The sequence below is a fragment of the Salvelinus alpinus genome, chromosome 34, assembly GCF_045679555.1.
Source record: "Salvelinus alpinus chromosome 34, SLU_Salpinus.1, whole genome shotgun sequence".
Classification (NCBI taxonomy): Eukaryota; Metazoa; Chordata; class Actinopteri; order Salmoniformes; family Salmonidae; genus Salvelinus; species Salvelinus alpinus.
The window spans coordinates 26,706,197-26,725,080 of NC_092119.1; the positions used below are offsets into that span (position 1 = coordinate 26,706,197).

The following is an 18,884-nucleotide window of genomic DNA, read 5'->3' on the forward strand; positions in this document are numbered from 1 at the left end:
ACCTTCATACTATATTTTCCTTTTGCATGATCAATGTCTTGTCGGCGGTTGTAGCAGGCTTTCTTGTATGCGTCTGTGTCCCGCCTTGTAAGTGGTAGCTCTAGCCTTTAGCCCAGCACGGATTTTGAATTTGGATACGTTCTTATAGTCACTCTGGGGACGACATCTATGCACTTATTGATGAAGCCCGTGACTGATGTGGTAAACTCCTCAATGATATTGGATGAATCCTGGAACATATCCCAGTCTGTACTAACAAAACAGTCTTGTAGCCTCACTTCTGCATCATCGGACCACTTCCGTATTGAGCTGGTACTTCCTGTTTGAGTTGTTTGTTTGTAAACAGGAAGCAGGAGAATAGAGTTATGATCAGATTTACAGAAGGGAGGATGGTTGAGGGCCTTTTATATATGCTCCTGTGGGTAGAATAAAAGTGGTCTAGGGTTTTAGCACCCCTAGTGGCGCAGGAGACGTGTTTTTAAAGGTGAGGTAGAATGATTTTTAAGTCTTCCCCCACCAGAAACGCACCCTCTGGGGGAGAGGGGGAGAGAGACAAACCCAACTGAAACATGACTTTGGCTTCCCAGTTGTTGATTAACAGGGAATGATAATGTTTAACCCCAACAGGGTATGCATAGCGGTGCACTGAGTTTTCTGTCTAGTGTATAAGGCTTGCCTCCAGTGTGTGGGATTCCTTCTCTGTGTTGTAGACTCCCCCTCCGCAACCCTCTTCCTCTTTACCACTCCAGTTAACCCCTCTCCACCTCCCACAGGCTGCCCTGCGCTCGGTGACAGGCAGACAGAGCTTGGATCAACAGACCAATAGTTTTTCCTCTTAGATATGCTTGAACTCTAGGGTCCTCTAATCAAGTTCTCCAAGAAACTGATCTGCAGTCAGTTTTAAATCAGTTTGGCTTTGTGCTCTGCTTCTGATCTGGAAACAGCTGTTTTCACCCACGTTATTCCTCCTGTAGGGGATACAGAGGATATCTGAGACCACAGCGTATGGTCTTGCACCACCAAGCCGGGCACCATGGTTGAAAGCATGGACTTTGAAAAGGAGGAGAAGCGCTACTCCATCCGCGGAAAGCATGTGGCCCTCATCTGTGCGGTAGTGGTGGTGTCGGCCATTGCTGTTGGGCTGGGGGTGGGCCTCACGCGGCCGGACAGTACCCTGGCTGACCCGGCCCCCACAGAGGAAACCCCCAAGCCCACCCCCAAGCCCACCCCCCCACCAGCAGACGGGGGGCCCTGCAAACCCTCCAACAACACTGACGGGGACTGGAAGAATTTCCGGCTGCCAGACTACGTGAAGCCAGTGCATTATGATCTCCATCTGGAGCCTGACCTGACCACTGACCTCTACACGGGGAGTGTGTCCGTGCACCTGGAGGTGAGCCGACCCACGAGGCACCTGTGGCTCCACATCCGGGAGACGTTCATCAGTGCAGTCCCCAGGCTCGTCCTGAAAACCCCACAGGCTCAGAGGGAGGTCACCGTGGCCATCAAGGGTTGCTTTGAGTTCAAACCACAGGAGTACGTGGTAGTCGAGGTGGCAGAGGAGCTTGTGGCCACCAAGCTCAGTGAGGTGTACGTTCTCAGCCTGGACTTCCAAGGCTGGCTCAATGGATCTCTGGTGGGCTTCTACAGAGTCACCTACACAGAGAACGGAGCCATCAAGTAAGTCATTGGAGGCATGAATGTTTGGTAATAGATTGGTTGTATTTCAGTTTTTGTATGACTCTGATGTATACTTTTTTTTTAACCATCCACCAGTTAGGTGAAGACAATATTTATGAAGACAGAAATTAATAAATGCATGAGAATGGTTACAATGTAACTAAATCCCTCATGCTCAGTGTTATGAGTGCTGCATATGCTACTTTGTACCCATTTTAATATATCTATAACCATGACTCCGATGTAAAATGTGGGAGAGGGATGAAAAACTGCACAACTTTAGACAGATCCTCAGCCAAATTCCTTCAAGGACAATTTCCTTTTGGGAACAAGCTTACAAGTTGTAATCTGAGTGTTGCTGAGTGTTAGTGTGTGTCTATGCGTCCGTGCATGTGTGTGAGTGCACATGAGGCCCAGCAGCTCACTGGAAAATGCCATTAATGTTAGACAGAAATACTGTTCACTCTAGTAACAACAACTGCTGCTGCTACTACTACCATGACTACTATTAGTTGTAGTATAACAACGTGCAGATTCTGACGGGAATGTACAACAATCCCTCATTGGGGATTTCCATCTTGGCAGATATGCTGCCCAGTATTCCAAGTAAATTCTTGGAACAGGTGGCAAGAAAAAGCTATTTAGAATGGTAAGTACGCAAAATACCATCTGTAAGTACTTTATATCACACTACAGACCTACTCCAAACATGGGTGTAATAGGATGAAACCACTGAGGGAAAAATTAACCTATTTTTCCCAGGGAGTGCAGTGATTCTTAGCATTAATGTGAACATGGTTAAACCTTGATACGGTCAGAGTGTATCTGAAAATCCATAATTACCTGTTACAGTTTATCTGTTAAATTGCTGTTATTCAAAGTTCAAATGATAGCGTCTATGATGTGTAGTTTTTAGTGTGTCAATAAGAACCTTATACTCCAAAGGACTATATCTGACATTTTGGTCATAAATCAGTTATTCACAGAGTTGCTCTTTAGGTGGTCTTTTTACATGTGAAAAGAAAGTCCATTTATGATGTAGAAAATGAAAAATTCAAAAGTTCTATCTGCAAAAACATCTTAACTTTGCTATAAGGTTCTATCTGCAATCCAATCACACAATGCTGAGTTGTCAATCAAAAATAATTGTCTGCAAGGTGATTCTTATTGAGTCATGAAAGAGGAAGACGTCACAAAACACTTCTGCGATCTGGAACTCATCTCAAAACTATACATTTTGCAGATAGTCCCTAGTCCTTGATTATTCATATCATTGGTTCTGGTCCTCTTTCAATTACTTCAATTTTTTCCCACCACTTTCTCAGAAGAATGGCTATAAAGTAAACTCTTCATGGTAAAAACCAAATAAATACAGATGATTAGAGCATGTTTAAAACCTTTAGGAGAAGCATTCCTGTTTTTGTCTTGTTCTATACTAATACATAAACCTCCTTGGAAGGACGTGCACTTACCAACTTACCACATTTTATTGATAACTAGCAAGGAGTTTACTGACTTTGGGTGTCAGAGACCAGAAAAAATATCAGTTTACTCATCCAGAGCTAACCTTTAGCAATATTGCTAGTTATCTATTTGATCTAACGTTGAACAGGAATTAATATACACTAAACAAAAATATAAACGTAACATGTAAAATGTTGGTCCCATGTTTCATGAGCTGAAATAAAAGATCTCAGAAATTTTCCATAAGCACAAAAAGCTTATCTCAAATTTTGTGCATACATTTCTTTAAATCCCTGTTGCTGAGCAATTATCCTTTGCCAAGATACTCCATCCACCTGAAATGTGTAGCATATCAAGAAGCTGATTAAACAGCATGATCATTACACAGGTGCACCTTGTGTTGGGGACAATAAAAGGCCACTAATATGTGCAGTTTTGTCACACAACACAATGCCACAGATGTTTCGTTTTGAGGGAGCGTGCAATTGGCATGTTGACTGCAGGAATGTCACCAGAGCTGTTGCCAGATAATTCAATGTACATTTCTCTAACATAAGCCACCTCCAATGTCATTTTAGAGAATTTGGCAGTACTTACAACCAGCCTCACATCCACGAGTATGGCTGACGTTAATGTTGTGAACAGAGTGCCCCGTGGTGTCAGTGGGGTTATGGTATGGGCAGGAATAAGCTATGAACACAATTGCATTTTATCGATGGCAATTTGAATGCATAGAGATACCGTGACCAGATCCTGAGGCCCATTGTCGGGCCATTTATCCACCGCCATCACCGCATGTGTACGACAGCATATTGCAGTTCCCACCAATATCCAGCAACTTAGCACAGCCATTGAAGAGGAGTGGTACAACAATCCACAGGCCACAATCAACAGCCTGATCAACTCTCTGCGAAGGAGATGTGTTGCACAGTTGAGGCAAATGGTGGTCATACCAAATACTGACTGACTTTCTGATCCATGCCCCTACCTTTTTTAAGGTATCTGTGACCAATAGATGCATATCAGTATTCCCAGTCATGTGAAATCCATAGATTATGAACTAATTAATTAATAAAAATTGACTGATATCCTTGTGAACTGTAACTCAGTAAAATCTTAGATTGTTCCATGTTTCCTTTATATTTTTGTTCAGTATATTTGATGATGTGATTAGAAAGAAGTAATGGTATTCACTTTTATTTCATTCAATGTCTGTACTTTTCTATTGAAATTGCAATCATTTTAACATTCTGTGGCAGATAGAACTTTATTGCGGAACCCAGATTGACATTTCAGAGCCATAAGGTTCTATTTGCGATTGCACCCCCATAAAAACATGTATTTACAAATGTCTTCGGATTTTGATACTCAGCACTTGAGGTACCTTTATGGGTTATGAAGGAAGAATTCACTACAAAACAGTTCTGAGATCTGGGATGTGAAAACTGCGATTGCGCAAATAGAACCTTAGTCCCAAGGTCTCGGAAGTAAAACTTGAAAGGTGGACAAGTGTAGTGAGCTACAGCATTGGCCATGATGTGTACATTTTCTCTTTGCTTTTTAAATGTGTCAAATCAGAGGGCCTGTTGTCCGGACCACTGGCAGTCTCTATGGGGGTGCCACAAGGTTCATTTATCAGGCCGACTCTTTTCTCTGTATATATCAATGATGTCACTCTTGCTGCTAGTGATTCTCTGATCCACCTCCATGCAGACGACACCATTCTGTATACATTTGGCCCTTCTTTGGACACTGTGTTAACAAACCTCCAAACGAGCTTCAATGCTATACAACACTCCTTCCGTGGCCTCCAACTGCTTTTAAATGCTAGTAAAACTAAATGCATACTCTTCAACCAATTGCTGCCCGCCCGACTAGCATCACTACTCTGGACGGTTCTGACTTAGAATATGTGGACAACTACAAATACCTAGGTGTCTGGTTAGACTGTAAACTCTCCTTCCAGACTCACATTAAGCATCTCCAATCCAAATCTAGAATCGTCTTTCTATTTCGCAACAAAGCATCCTTCATACATGCTGCCAAACATAACCTCGTAAAACTGACTATCCTTCCGATCCTCGACTTCGATGATGTCATTTACAAAATAGCCTCCGACACTCTACTCAGCAAATTGGATGCAGTCTAGCACAATGCCATCCATTTTGTCACCAAAGCCCCATATACTACCCACCACTGCGACCTCTATGCTCTCGTTGGCTGGACCTCGCTACATATTCGTTGCCAAACCCACTGGCTCCAGGTCATCGGTAAAGCTCCGCCTTATCTCAGCTCACTGGTCACCATAGCAACACCCACCCGTAGCACGCGCTCCAGCAGGTATATTTCACTGGTCATCCCCAAAGCCAACACCTCCTTTGGCCGCCTTTCCTTCCAGTTCTCTGCTGTCAATGACTGGAACAAATTGCAAAAATCACTGAAGCTGGAGACATATCTCCCTCTAACTTTAAGCATCAGCTGTCAGAGCAGCTTACCGATCACTGTACCTGTACACAGCCCTGTAAATGGCACATCCAACTACCTCATCCCCATATAGTTATATTTTTGTTGTTGCTCTATTGCACCCCAGTATCTCTACTTGCACATCTATCACTCCAGTGTTAATGGTAAATTGTAATTATTTTGCCTCTATGGCCTATTTATTGCCTTACCTCCCTAATCTTATTACATTCGCACACATTGTACATAGACCTTTTCTATTGTGCTATTGACTGTACGTTTGTTTATCCCATATGTAACTCTGTTGTTTTTGTCGCTCTGCTTTGCTTCATTTTGGCCAGGTCGCAGTTGTAAATTAACTTGTTCTCAACTGGCCTACCTGGTTAAATAAAGGTGAAAAAAACAAAAACATTTCAAATCAAATTTTATGTCACATGCGCAGAATACAACAGGTGTACCTTACTGTGAAATGCTTACTACAATCCCTTAACCAACAATGCAGTTAAGAAAATATTTACTAAATAAAGTAAAACAAAAAATATATATATATGTGGGGAGAACAAGTATTTGATACACTGCCGATTTTGCAGGTTTTCCTACTTACAAAGCATGTAGAGGTCTGTAATTTTTATCATAGGTACACTTCAACTGTGAGAGACGGAATCTAAAACAAAAATCCAGAAAATCACATTGTATGATTTTTAAGTAATTCATTTGTATTTTATTGCATGACATAAGTATTTGATCACCTACCAACCAGTAAGAATTCCGGCTCTCACAGACCTGTTAGTTTTTCTTTAAGAAGCCCTCCTGTTCTCCACTCATTACCTGTATTAACTGCACCTGTTTGAACTCGTTACCTGTATAAAAGACACCTGTCCACACACTCAATCAAACAGACTCCAACCTCTCCACAAGAGAGCTGTGTAAGGACATCAGGGATAGAATTGTAGACCTGCACAAGGCTGGGATGGGCTACAGGACAATAGGCAAGCAGCTTGGTGAGAAGGCAACAACTGTTGGCGCAATTATTAGAAAATGGAAGAAGTTCAAGATGACGGTCAATCACCCTCGGTCTGGGGCTCCATGCAAGATCTCACCTCGTGGGGCATCAATGATCATGAGGAAGGTGAGGGATCAGCCCAGAACTACACGGCAGGACCTGGTCAATGACCTGAAGAGAGCTGGGACCACAGTCTCAAAGAAAACCATTAGTAACACACTACGCCGTCATGGATTAAAATCCTGCAGCGCACGCAAGGTCCCCCTGCTCAAGCCAGCGCATGTCCAGGCCCGTCTGAAGTTTGCCAATGACCATCTGGATGATCCAGAGGAGGAATGGGAGAAGGTCATGTGGTCTGATGAGACAAAAATAGAGCTTTTTGGTCTAAACTCCACTCGCCGTGTTTGGAGGAAGAAGAAGGATGAGTACAACCCCAAGAACACCATCCCAACCGTGAAGCATGGAGGTGGAAACATCATTCTTTGGGGATGCTTTTCTGCAAAGGGGACAGGACGACTGCACCGTATTGAGGGGGGGATGGATGGGGCCATGTATCGCGAGATCTTGGCCAACAACCTCCTTCCCTCAGTAAGAGCATTGAAGATGGGTCGTGGCTGGGTCTTCCAGCATGACAACGACCCGAAACACACAGCCAGGGCAACTAAGGAGTGGCTCCGTAAGAAGCATCTCAAGGTCCTGGAGTGTTCTAGCCAGTCTCCAGACCTGAACCCAATAGAAAATCTTTGGAGGGAGCTGAAAGTCCGTATTGCCCAGCGACAGCCCCGAAACCTGAAGGATCTGGAGAAGGTCTGTATGGAGGAGTGGGCCAAAATCCCTGCTGCAGTGTGTGCAAACCTGGTCAAGAACTACAGGAAACGTATGATCTCTGTAATTGCAAACAAAGGTTTCTGTACCAAATATTAAGTTCTGCTTTTCTGATGTATCAAATATTTATGTCATGCAATAAAATGCAAATTAATTACTTAAAAATCATACAATGTGATTTTCTGGATTTTTGTTTTAGATTCCGTCTCTCACAGTTGAAGTGTACCTATGATAAAAAATTACAGACCTCTACATGCTTTGTAAGTAGGAAAACCTGCAAAATCGGCAGTGTATCAAATACTTGTTCTCCCCACTATATATCATTTTTAAAAAGTTACATAAAATAACAATGAGGCTATATACAGGGGGTACTGGTACCGAGTCAATGTGGGGGGGTACAGGTTAGGTACATTTAGACAGCCACAATCCAGTAAACACTGCATAGTTCAACATTAATTGCAAACAACTTAATAGTAAAACGGGGAGGCTTAGTTGTTCATGGAATCATGCCATGTTTCTTTTTCTCCCAAGAAAAATTGCTGCCACCGACCATGAGCCAACAGACGCCCGCAAATCTTTCCCCTGTTTTGATGAGCCGAACAAAAAGGCCACTTACAATATTTCCATCACCCACGACAAGGACTATGGAGCCCTCGCCAATATGCCAATGGAGGTACAGTCTATGTATAAAAAAAATAGCAACACATAAGTACAACAAATTGCTCCTTATATAACATTCTATATTTAAGCAATAAGGCACGAGGGGGTGTGGTATATGGCCAATATACCATGGCTAAGGGCTGTTCTTAAGCACGATGCAAAGCGGAGTGCCTGTATACAGACCTTAGCCGTGGTATATTTGCCATATATCACAAACCCCCGAGGTGCCTTATTGCTATTATAAACTGGTTACCAATGTAATTAGAGCACTAAAAAGAAAGGCTTTTTCATAACCGTGGTATATGGTCTGTTATACCACGGCTGTCAGCCAATCAGCATTCAGGGCTCGAGCCACCCAGTTTATAAAAATGCATATAATATATCCACAACTTATTTAAGTTATCACAAAACAGGTGGCATATAGTGTTACCGGTTAGTTTTCTTGAAACTGCAATGGGAGTCACACAGAGAGAGAGGAGAGTGAGTGTCATGAATGCAAGAGCAGGTGCCATCAATCTTCTGCTCCGGGTCTTTGGTACTGAGAACACAACTATAAGAGATGCTGTCTGACATCTTTATTAAACCACAGAACCTCTTCCTTTCCAGGGCACCCCAGAAACGCTTCCTGGCAATAAGATCAAAACGTTCTTTCAGAGGTCCGTTCCAATGAGTACCTATTTGGTATGTTTTGCTGTGCACCAGTTTACGTTTGTGGAAAGGAACTCGTCTCGAGGAATTCCTGTAAGTACTTGCTATTTTTCTCAGCAGTCATTGGTCCTTCCATACCTTAAACTAAGAAAAGACTGACTGTACAACATGTGTTGTAAATCGTATTGTGTAGTCTACAGTTGAGAGTAAATGTTGTAACACTTTAAGCCTGTGAAGTTCAATGTTTTAAATGGTGGAAAAGCTACACTACATATTCACAAAAGTATGTGGACACCCCTTCAAAATAGTGGATTTGGCTATTTCAGCCACACCCGTTGCTGACAGGTGTATAAAATCGAGCACACAGCCATGCAATCGCCATAGACAAACATTGGCAGTAGAATGGCCTTTACTGAAGAGCTCAGTGACTTTCAACATGGCACCTTCATAGGATGCCACCTTCCCAACAAATCAGTTCGTCAAGTTTCTGGTCTACTAGAGCTGCCCCGGTCAACAGTAAGTGCTGTTATTGTGAAGTGGAAACATCTGGGAGCAATAACAGCTCAGCCGCGAAGTGGTAGGCCACACAAGCTCACAGAACGGGACCGCCAAGTGCCTCTGGAAGCAACGTCAGCACAAGAACTGTTCGTCAGGAGCTTCATGAAAAGATTCCATAGCCGAGCAGCCGCACACAAGCCATAGATCACCATGCGCAATGCCAAGCATCAGCTGGAGTGGTGTAAAGCTCACCGCTATTGGACTCTGCGGCAGTGGAAACGCGTTCTCTTGAGTGATGAATCACACAGTCCGACAGACAAATCTGGGTTTGGCAGATGCCAAGAGAATGCTACCTGCCCCAATGCATAGTGCCAACTGTAAAGTTTGGTGGTTGAGGAATAATGGTCTGGGCTAGGCCCCATGGGGGAAGGGCTTTTCCTGTTTCAGCATGACAATGCCCCTGTGCACAAAACGATGTCCATATAGAAATGGTTTGTCAAGATCGGTGTGGAAAAACTTGACTGGCCTGCACAGAGCCCTGACCTCAACCCCATTGAACACCTTTGGGATGAATTGGGATGCCGACTGCGAGCCAGGCCTAATGGCCCAACACAGGCCTAATGGCCCAACAACAGTGCCTTACCTCACTAATGCTCTTGTGGCTGAATGGAAGCAAGTCCCCGCAGCAATGTTTTTTTATTTAACCTTTATTTAACTAGGCAAGTCCATTAAGAACAAATTCCCCGGCCAAACCCGGACGACGACACTAATATTGCACCACCCTATGGGACTCCCAATCACGGCCGGATGTGATACAGCCTTGATTCGAACCAGGGACTGTAGTGACGCCTCTTGCACTGCGCCACTCGGGAGCCCAATGTTCCAACATCTATTGGAAAGCCTTCTCAGAAGAGTGGAGGCTGTTATAGCAGCAATGGGGGGACCAACTCCATATTAATGCATATGATTTCAGAATGAGATGATTGACAAGCAGGTGTCCACATACTTTTAGTCATGTAGTGTAAGTACAATGTTTTAAATGGTGTAGTTTATTTAACTTTGGTCTCTGATCTGCGTCACAGCTGTTAGTCTTTTGTGTTGAGTTTTCAGCAGTTAGTGACATTTTACAATGCAAATGTTTGAGTTACTGGACAATCTAAAGAATTATACTGTCTTGATTAAATGTAAACACACACACTTACACATTCTGTAGTGTATACACACTTAATAACTCTGCTTTCAAATCCTTTTATTCCAGTTGCGAATCTATGCACAGCCTGCACAAATCAGGACTGCGGAGTATGCTGCGGACACGACCAAGGTCATTTTTGACTACTTTGAGGAATATTTCAACATGAATTACTCCATCCCAAAGCTAGGTAATTTGCGATCTCCTCTGTCTGTAAACTGTTGTGACCACTGGATAAAATTAATTAATAATGCGTTATATACACACACATGGTTGCATAAAATGTTTTTTTCTTCTACCAGATAAGATTGCCATCCCTGACTTTGGCACGGGGGCCATGGAGAACTGGGGTCTGATCACCTACAGGGAGGCCAACCTCCTCTATGATGAGAACCAGTCCTCGTCGTACAACAAACAACGTGTGGCCAGTGTCATCGCTCATGAGCTGGTCCACCAGGTGAGAGACACATGTCCCCAACATTCCCACAACAGAAACACTTTCACTAAAGAACGCTCCAGAGATCAGGGAGTTCTTCATTAGTCATGTTACAGTGGAAAACTACTGGAACACATCTTATAGTGGAAAAAGTGCAAAAGTCAGATTTAATATTTATAATCATAGAGGGACCCAAAGCTCAATCACCCAAGATTTTTATTACGGTATTGTGTCACCATGATGAAGCCTAAATGAGGATGTAAAGTCATGAGGCAACCATTAGCGGCAGAACTCAATGTTTAGAAAAGAGAACCACCATATCTTTGTTCCAATCAATAGCTTGGAAAGGTTTTACTCTGACCCTGAATTTGGTCATGAAAATACTAGTGTTCTATTGAAGTACGTCAGCCCTCCAGTTATCCATCAAACCTTTTATGATCGGCAACACATTAAGGCCTTTTTCCAAGATATCATCTCTTTTTATTGTTCAGCAATAAGACAGTGATGGTGCTGTCCATAAAGTTTTATGAATTGTCCAAAGTTAAAGGACTGAGGGACAAGTGAGAGCTGGCTGCTGTTTCCTTGTTTCCATAGTCTGTTTACAGGAAGGTGAATATCAGCACAGTTGCAACCAAACCACAGAGTTAGAACAACCCAACCTGGTCTCAGAGCATTTCATGTTATTCTGTACGTAAATCGGAGACACTCCAGCTAGTATGTGGTATGGTTAAATACCAAACTTCAAGGTCTAGCAACCTAAAGGTTGCGAGTTCAAATGTTATCACAGACAACTTCAGCATTATAGCTATTTAGCAACTTTTAAACTACTTACTACTTTTTAGCTACTTTGCAACTACTTAGCATGTTAGGTACCCCTAACCTTAACCCTTTTAGCTAGCCCTTCCCCTAAACTTAACAATTTAACCTAACTCCTAAATTTAACCCTAATCCCTAGCCTAGCTAACGTTAGCAAGCTAGCTAGAATTCATAACATATCATACATTTTGCCAATTCATAACATGTTTAATGTTTTGCAAATTCATAACAAATCAAATCAAATGTTATTGGTCACATACACATGGTTAGCAGATGTTAATGCGAGTGTAGCGAAATGCTGGTGCTTCTAGTTCTGACAGTGCAGTAATATCTAATAATTCCCCAACAACTACCTAATACACACAAATCTAAAGGGATGGAAAAATATATGGATGAGCGATGGCCAAGCGGCATAGGCAAGGTGCAATAGATGGTATAAGGTACAGTATATACATATGAGATGAGTAATGTAAGATATGTTAACATTATTAAAGTGACTAGTGATCTGAGTCTCTATGTAGGCAGCAGCCTCTCTGAGTTAATGATTACTGTTTACCTATCTGATGGCCTTGAGATAGAAGCTGTTTATCAGTCTCTCGGTCACAGCATTGATGCACCTGTACTGACCTCGCCTTCTGGATGGTAGCGGGGTAAACAGACAGTGGCTCGGGTGGTTGTTGTCCTTGAATATTGTTTTGGCCTTCCTGTGACATCTTGTGCTGTAGGTGTCTTGGAGAGCAGGTAGTTTGCCCCCGGTGATGCGTTGTGCAGACCGCACAACCCTCTGGATAGCCTTGTGGTTGAGGGTGGTGCAGTTGCCATACCAGGCGATGATACCGTCGGACAGGATGCTCTCGATTGTGCATCTGTAAAAGTTTGTCAGGGTTTTAGGTGACAAGCCAAATTTCTTCAGCCTCCTGAGGTCAAAGAGGCGCTTTTGCACCTTCTTCACCACACTGTCTGTGTGGTCTGTGATGTGTACGCTGAGGAACTTGAAGCTTTCCACTGCTGTCCCTTCAATGTGAATGGCGGGTGCTCCCTCTGCTGTTTCCTGAAGTCCACGATCATCTCCTTTGTTTTGTTGACGTTGAGTGAGAGGTTGTTTTTCTTACACCACACTCTGAGTGCCCTCACCTCCTCCCTGTAGGCTGTCTCGTCATTGTTGGTAATCAAGCCCACTACTGTTGTGTCGTCTGCAAACTTGATGATTGAGTTGGAGGCTTGCTTGGCCACGCAGTCATGGGTGAACAGGGAGTACAGGAGGGGGCTGAGCATGCATCGTTGTGGGGCCCCAGTGTTGAGGATCAGCGAAGTGGAGATGTTGTTTCCTACCTTCACCATCTGGGGGCGGCCCATCAAAGTCCAGGACCCAATTGCACAGGGCGTGGTTGAGACCCATGGCCTCCAGCTTAATGATGAGCTTGGAGGGTACTATGGTGTTAAATGTTGAGCTGTAGACAATGAACAACATTCTTACATTGGTATTCGTCTTGTCCTGATGGGATTGTGCAGTGTGATGACGATTGCATCGTCTGTGGACCTGTTGGGGCGGTATGCAAACTGAAGTGGGTCTAGGGTGGCAGGTAAGGTGGAGGTGATATGATCCTTGACTAGTTTCTCAAAGCACTTCATGATGACAGAAGTGAGTGCTATGGGGCAGTAGTCATTTTGTTCAGTTATCTTTGCCTTCTTGGGTACAGGAACAATGGTGGCCATCTTGAAACATGTGGGGACAGTAGACTGGGATAGGGAGCGATTAAATGTCTTACTCACGTCGGCCACGAAGGAGGGGGGGGGGGGGGGAGCGCAGTCCTTGTTAGCGGGCCGCGACGATGGCACTGTATTATCCTCAAAGCGGGCAAAGGTGTTTAGTTTGTCTGGAAGCGAGACGTCGATGTCCGTGACGTGGCAGGTTTTCCTTTTGTAGTCCGTGATTTCCTGTAGACCCTGCCACATACGTCTCATTTTTATTGCGACTCCACTTTGTCCCTGTACCGACATTTCGCTTGTTTGATTGCCTTGCGGAGGGAATAACTACACTTTTTATATTAGTTCATATTCCCACTCCTCTTTCCATGTGGATGGTTACGATGGTTCGCGCTTTCAGTTTTGCGTGAATGCCGCCATCTATCCACAGTTTCTGGTTAGGGTAGGTTTTAATAGTCACAGTGGGTACAACATCTCCAATGCACTTCCTTATAAACTCACTCACCGAGTCAGCGTATAGATCGATGTTATTCTCTGAGGCTGCCCGGAACATTTCCCAGTCCGCGTGATCAAAACAATCTTGAATCGTGGATTCCGATTGGTCAGACCAGCGTTGAATGGTTCTAGTCACGGGTACATCCTGTTTGACTTTCTGCCAAAAGACGGTAGGAGCAAAATGAAGTCGCGGTCGGATTACCCGAAGGGAGGGTAGAGGGAGGGCCTTGTATGCATCATGGAAGTTAGAGTAGCAGTGATCGAGTGTATTGCTCGCGTGAGTGCTGCAATCAATATGCTGATAGAATTTAGGTAGCCTTGTTCTCAAATTTGCTTTGTTAAAATCCCCAGCTAGAATAAATGCAGCCTCAGGATATATGGTTTCCAGTTTACAAAAAGAGTCCAGTAAAGTTCCTTGAGGGCCGTTGTGGTGTCTGCTTGAGGGGGTATTTATACACAGCTGTGACGATAACTGACAAGAATTCTCTTGGGAGATAATATGACCGTAAGGAATTCTAGGTTGGGTGAGCAGAAGGACCTGATTTCCTGTATGTTGTTATGATTACACCATGAGTCGTTAATCATGAAGCATACACCCCCGCCATTCTTCCCAGATAGGTGTTTATCGCTGTCAGCGTGACGCATGAAGAAGCCCGGTGGCTGAACCGACTCCGACAACGTATCCAGAGAGAGCCATGTTTACGTGAAACGGAGAACGTTACAATCTCTGATTTCTCTCTGGAAGGCAACCCTAGCTCTAATTTTGTCTACCTTGTTGTTAAGAGACTGGACATTGGTGAGTAGTATACTCTGAAGCGTTGTGCACGCCTACGGAGCCTGATCAGGAGGCCGCTCCGTCTGCCTCTTCTGCGGCGACGTTGTTTTGGGTCGGCTTCTGGGATTAGATCCACTGTCATGGGTGGTGGTCCGAACAAAGGATCCGCTTCGGGAAAGTCGTATTCCTGGTCATAATGTTGGTAAGTTGACGTCACTCTTGTATACAATATTCTTCATGGCTGTAGGTAATAATTCTTAAGATTTTCTGGGCTAACAATGCAAGAAATAATACATTAAAAAAACAAAATACTACATAGTTTCCTAAGGACTCGAAGCGAGGCGACCATCTCTCGGCGTCACATTTTGCATATTCATAACATATTGTACGTTTTTCAAATTCATAACATATGAATTGTAATTCTTAACATATCATACGAAATTGGGGATGGACATCCACAAATTAATACATACCATACGAAACTTAACATATCATACTAAATGGAGTGTCTCGGAGTTACGTACAGAATAATACGAAATGCTCAGATACCAGGTTAAACAACCTGGATCACAATGTGCAGTTCAGACAGTGATCAAATCATAAAGTAATAAATAGTGTTGGGGAAGCTTTACTGAAATCATAGTTTACCAATTACTTCACACTGGAAGAAGTTAAGCTACACTAAAGCTACCCTTAAGAAAAATATAGTTTACTGAACTAAAGCTATTTTGAAAAAATGGTTCACTACATCCAAGCCACTTAGTGAAATATTATCATATCTAAATCTGAAATGTCATAGACTACAAATTTCAAGAAAATGTCAATCTGGGGTCAGATGTTAACAGAATGTGTAATTTAGCACAATAAACACAGAAAACATGTTTCAAGTGAGAATTAGGAAGGTCTGATACTTGTCTTATACTTCACCCCATATTTTATTTTAGCAAAACAAGTAGTGTGTAGTTCCAGTAGTTAGCTACACCACTACATGGCAAAACAAGTAATTAACTACTGAAAACCCTAACAAGATTAGAATTTTGTTCAGCTAGTACCAAGCTACAGTAAAATGTTGTTTAATTACTAGTTGAACTACATGTAGTTCGCTACTCTCCAACACTGGAGAGTAGTGAACTACATGTAAAACACTGTCATATTCAATCAGTAGCAATAAAACAAGCATGTAAATCCACACAAAAGGATATATAAAAAATAAAAAATAAACATTATTTCACCTTTATTTAACCAGGTAGTCAAGTTGAGAACGAGTTCTCATTTACAATTGCAGCCTGGCCAAGATAAAGCAAAGCATTTCGACACATACAACAACAGAGTTACACATGGAGAAAAACAAACATACAGTCAATAATACAGTAGAAAAATAAGTCTATATACAATGTGAGCAAATGAGGTGAGACAAGGGAGGTAAAGGCAATAAAAGGCCATGGTGGCAAAGTAAATACAATATAGCAAGCAAAACACTGGAATGGTAGATTTGCAGTGGAAGAATGTGCAAAGTAGAAATATAAATAATGGGGTGCAAAGGAGCTAAATAAATACAGTAGGGGAAGAGGTAGTTGTTTGGGCTAAATTATAGATGGGCTATGTACAGGTGCAGTAATCTGTGAGCTGCTCTGACAGCTGGTGCTTAAAGCTAGTGAGGGAGATAAGTGTATCCAGTTTCAGAGATTTTTGTAGTTCGTTCCAGTCATTGGCAGCAGAGAACTGGAAGGAGAGGCGGCCATATGTCATAAGGTAATTGTTTAAGGTGAATGTGAAAAAGCTTGTTCGGTAGGACTTGAATTGACTAAATACCAGTAGAAATTGTGGGTTTTATTTGTTCATATTGTGCCTGTAGCTTTGTTCTGTGTTTTATATTGTATGCAGAGCTATAGAGTGTTACACTGATTGTCTTGATATTTTGTGTGCATGAAAATGTATTTACAGTGAACTCCAAAAGTACTTGAATAGTGACAAATTATTTGTTTTGGCTCTGTAGTCCATCACTATGGATAATCCTGAATGAATTGTGAATAATGATGAGTGAGAATGTTAGAGGGATAAATATCATACCCCCCAAAAGTGCTAACCTCCCCTGTTATTGTAATGGTGAGAGGTTAGCATGTCTTTGGGGTATGATATTTGTTTGTCTAACGTTCTTACTCATAATTATTCACGATTCATTCAAGACTATCCATAACCATGGCAGCATCCACATTAATGTAATAGTGTTTAGAAACATTATATTCTTATTTACAATAGAAGTGACTCCAAAATGACACAATACATTATTTACCATTAATTTCTATTGGGTACAAAATAATCTGAAGCAAAACCAAAACAAACAGCGAATGCATCCAAATATGTTTGTAGAGTCACACATTTGATGTAATCATTGCGTACTAGGAATAAGGGACCAAATAAAAAGAATCTTGCCACCGTGGGTGGATGCCCTAATCAGGTTACGTACCCAATGCATATGGGTCTGGCAGATTTCTCAAATGGCAAATGTCCGGCGCCAGATTTTCCCAACCCTGTCAAACTCTCACTCATACACACTTGTTTTGAAATAAATTCAGCTGTAAGATAACTTTGCATGTTGTATTTTCCTGCAGTGGTTTGGGAACATTGTGACCATGGATTGGTGGGATGACCTTTGGCTAAATGAGGGCTTTGCCAGTTTCTTTGAGTACATCGGTGTAGAGAAGGCTGAGCCTCTCTGGGGAATGGTGAGTCCATCTGACAGATCCTGAATTGAGTGATTTGAAATGGAATTGTTTTAATCCCAACTCTGGTTATGAATACATTCTACATCTCCTTCGGTCTCTGTCTTTACCAGCGTGACATCATGATCATCAGTGATGTACTTCCTGTCATGGTGGACGACGCCCTCGTCACCTCCCATCCAATCATTGTGGATGTGTCAACTCCGGCTGAGATTACCTCTGTGTTTGATGGTATATCCTACAACAAGGTAATCTAAATCCGCCACGTTTCACTCTACTACAGGGGATGATATAAAATGTACTTCAATTAAATTTGTCTTGAAATTTGGTCCAAACATCTTCCTGTAGGGGGCATCAATTCTCAGGATGGTGGAGGACTGGTTGGGTCGAGACAACTTCCGAGATGGTTGTCGGGTAAGAATCCATTTAATTTGACGTAAAGTGGATAGAAGTATCCCTACACCAAGTCTCTTGATCCCTATTCAGTCAATAGCATAATCATTTGGTAATAGTGAGTGTTAGGGACATGCAATTACTTCCCTGTTGAATGAAAATTATGATTACTGTCAGATACGTAGCTTGCATTTTATTTATCATAAAATCTATGGTTGGTAACCTGTTTTTCTCTCCCTTCAACAGAAATACTTGAAAGATTTCCATTTTCAGAATGCCAAAACAGCCAACTTCTGGTCATCCCTTGCTAACGTATGTTTGTCATATCTAATTTAGTCATAGTAGTTTCAAAATATCAAAGTTGATATTATTGTTAATATTTCAATACATCTAGTGTACTTGTGTGTTACATACTAACATTTTTGGGTTGCAGGTGAGTGGGTTGCCTGTGGCAGATGTGATGGACACATGGACCAAACAGATGGGCTACCCGGTATTGGACCTGTCTACTGCCGGTACTCAGACCAAACTCACCCAGCGCAGATTCCTGTTGGACCCCGATGCTGATACCACCCAGCCACCCTCACCACTCAGGTCAGTCATTCAACACACTATTAAGTCCCTTTGTGATCGTTGGTTGATTTCCCGATGGAAGTCAGCTATATTTCTTTGGATAAACCTGTAAATCCTAAAAAGGCTATGCTTTTCTTTCAGCTACAAGTGGACCATCCCTGTTAAGTGGCACTCAGTGGATAGTAATAAGAATATGTCCATCATGTTCAACAAGTCCAGTCCAGGTAAAGATACTTCTGTCCAAACACTTTGCTTGACCTTTTTAAAATTACAGTTCCAGCCTCTGGTGACAACATGTATTTCATTAAATTGAAGTCGTACATGTTTGTCTCTCACACTAATATCTAGAGCAAGTCTTAGCTGACTATTTCCCTGCTACGGATGGACTCCTGAAGATCAATAACGACCATATCGGATTCTACAGAGTCAATCACCATGACAGCATGTGGAGCACCATTAGTCAACAGCTTCAAACAAATCACAAGGTAAATATCAATAAAAACTGCTACTATAGTTTCAGAGGTAATATTAAGTTTTAA

The 18,884-nt window shown here is 42.5% G+C and overlaps 1 protein-coding gene across 2 annotated transcripts in view; it reads left to right on the forward strand.

The window, feature by feature from the left end:
* The first annotated feature begins 660 nt into the window (after positions 1-660).
* LOC139563649 (glutamyl aminopeptidase-like) overlaps positions 661-18,884 on the forward strand; it is a 34,612-nt gene continuing 16,388 nt past the window's right edge. Inside the window, exons 1-12 of one of the 2 annotated variants that reach the window (XM_071382494.1) lie at positions 661-1,680; positions 7,964-8,105; positions 8,699-8,833; positions 10,497-10,617; positions 10,730-10,884; positions 17,269-17,382; positions 17,493-17,627; positions 17,728-17,793; positions 18,019-18,084; positions 18,206-18,366; positions 18,487-18,569; positions 18,694-18,830. In XM_071382494.1, coding sequence (XP_071238595.1) covers positions 1,034-1,680; positions 7,964-8,105; positions 8,699-8,833; positions 10,497-10,617; positions 10,730-10,884; positions 17,269-17,382; positions 17,493-17,627; positions 17,728-17,793; positions 18,019-18,084; positions 18,206-18,366; positions 18,487-18,569; positions 18,694-18,830 — 1,962 coding nt within the window. In that variant the 5' untranslated portion in view covers positions 661-1,033. The remainder of the gene's footprint in view (positions 1,681-7,963; positions 8,106-8,698; positions 8,834-10,496; positions 10,618-10,729; positions 10,885-17,268; positions 17,383-17,492; positions 17,628-17,727; positions 17,794-18,018; positions 18,085-18,205; positions 18,367-18,486; positions 18,570-18,693; positions 18,831-18,884) is intronic. The other variant, XM_071382492.1, reaches the window with a different exon arrangement.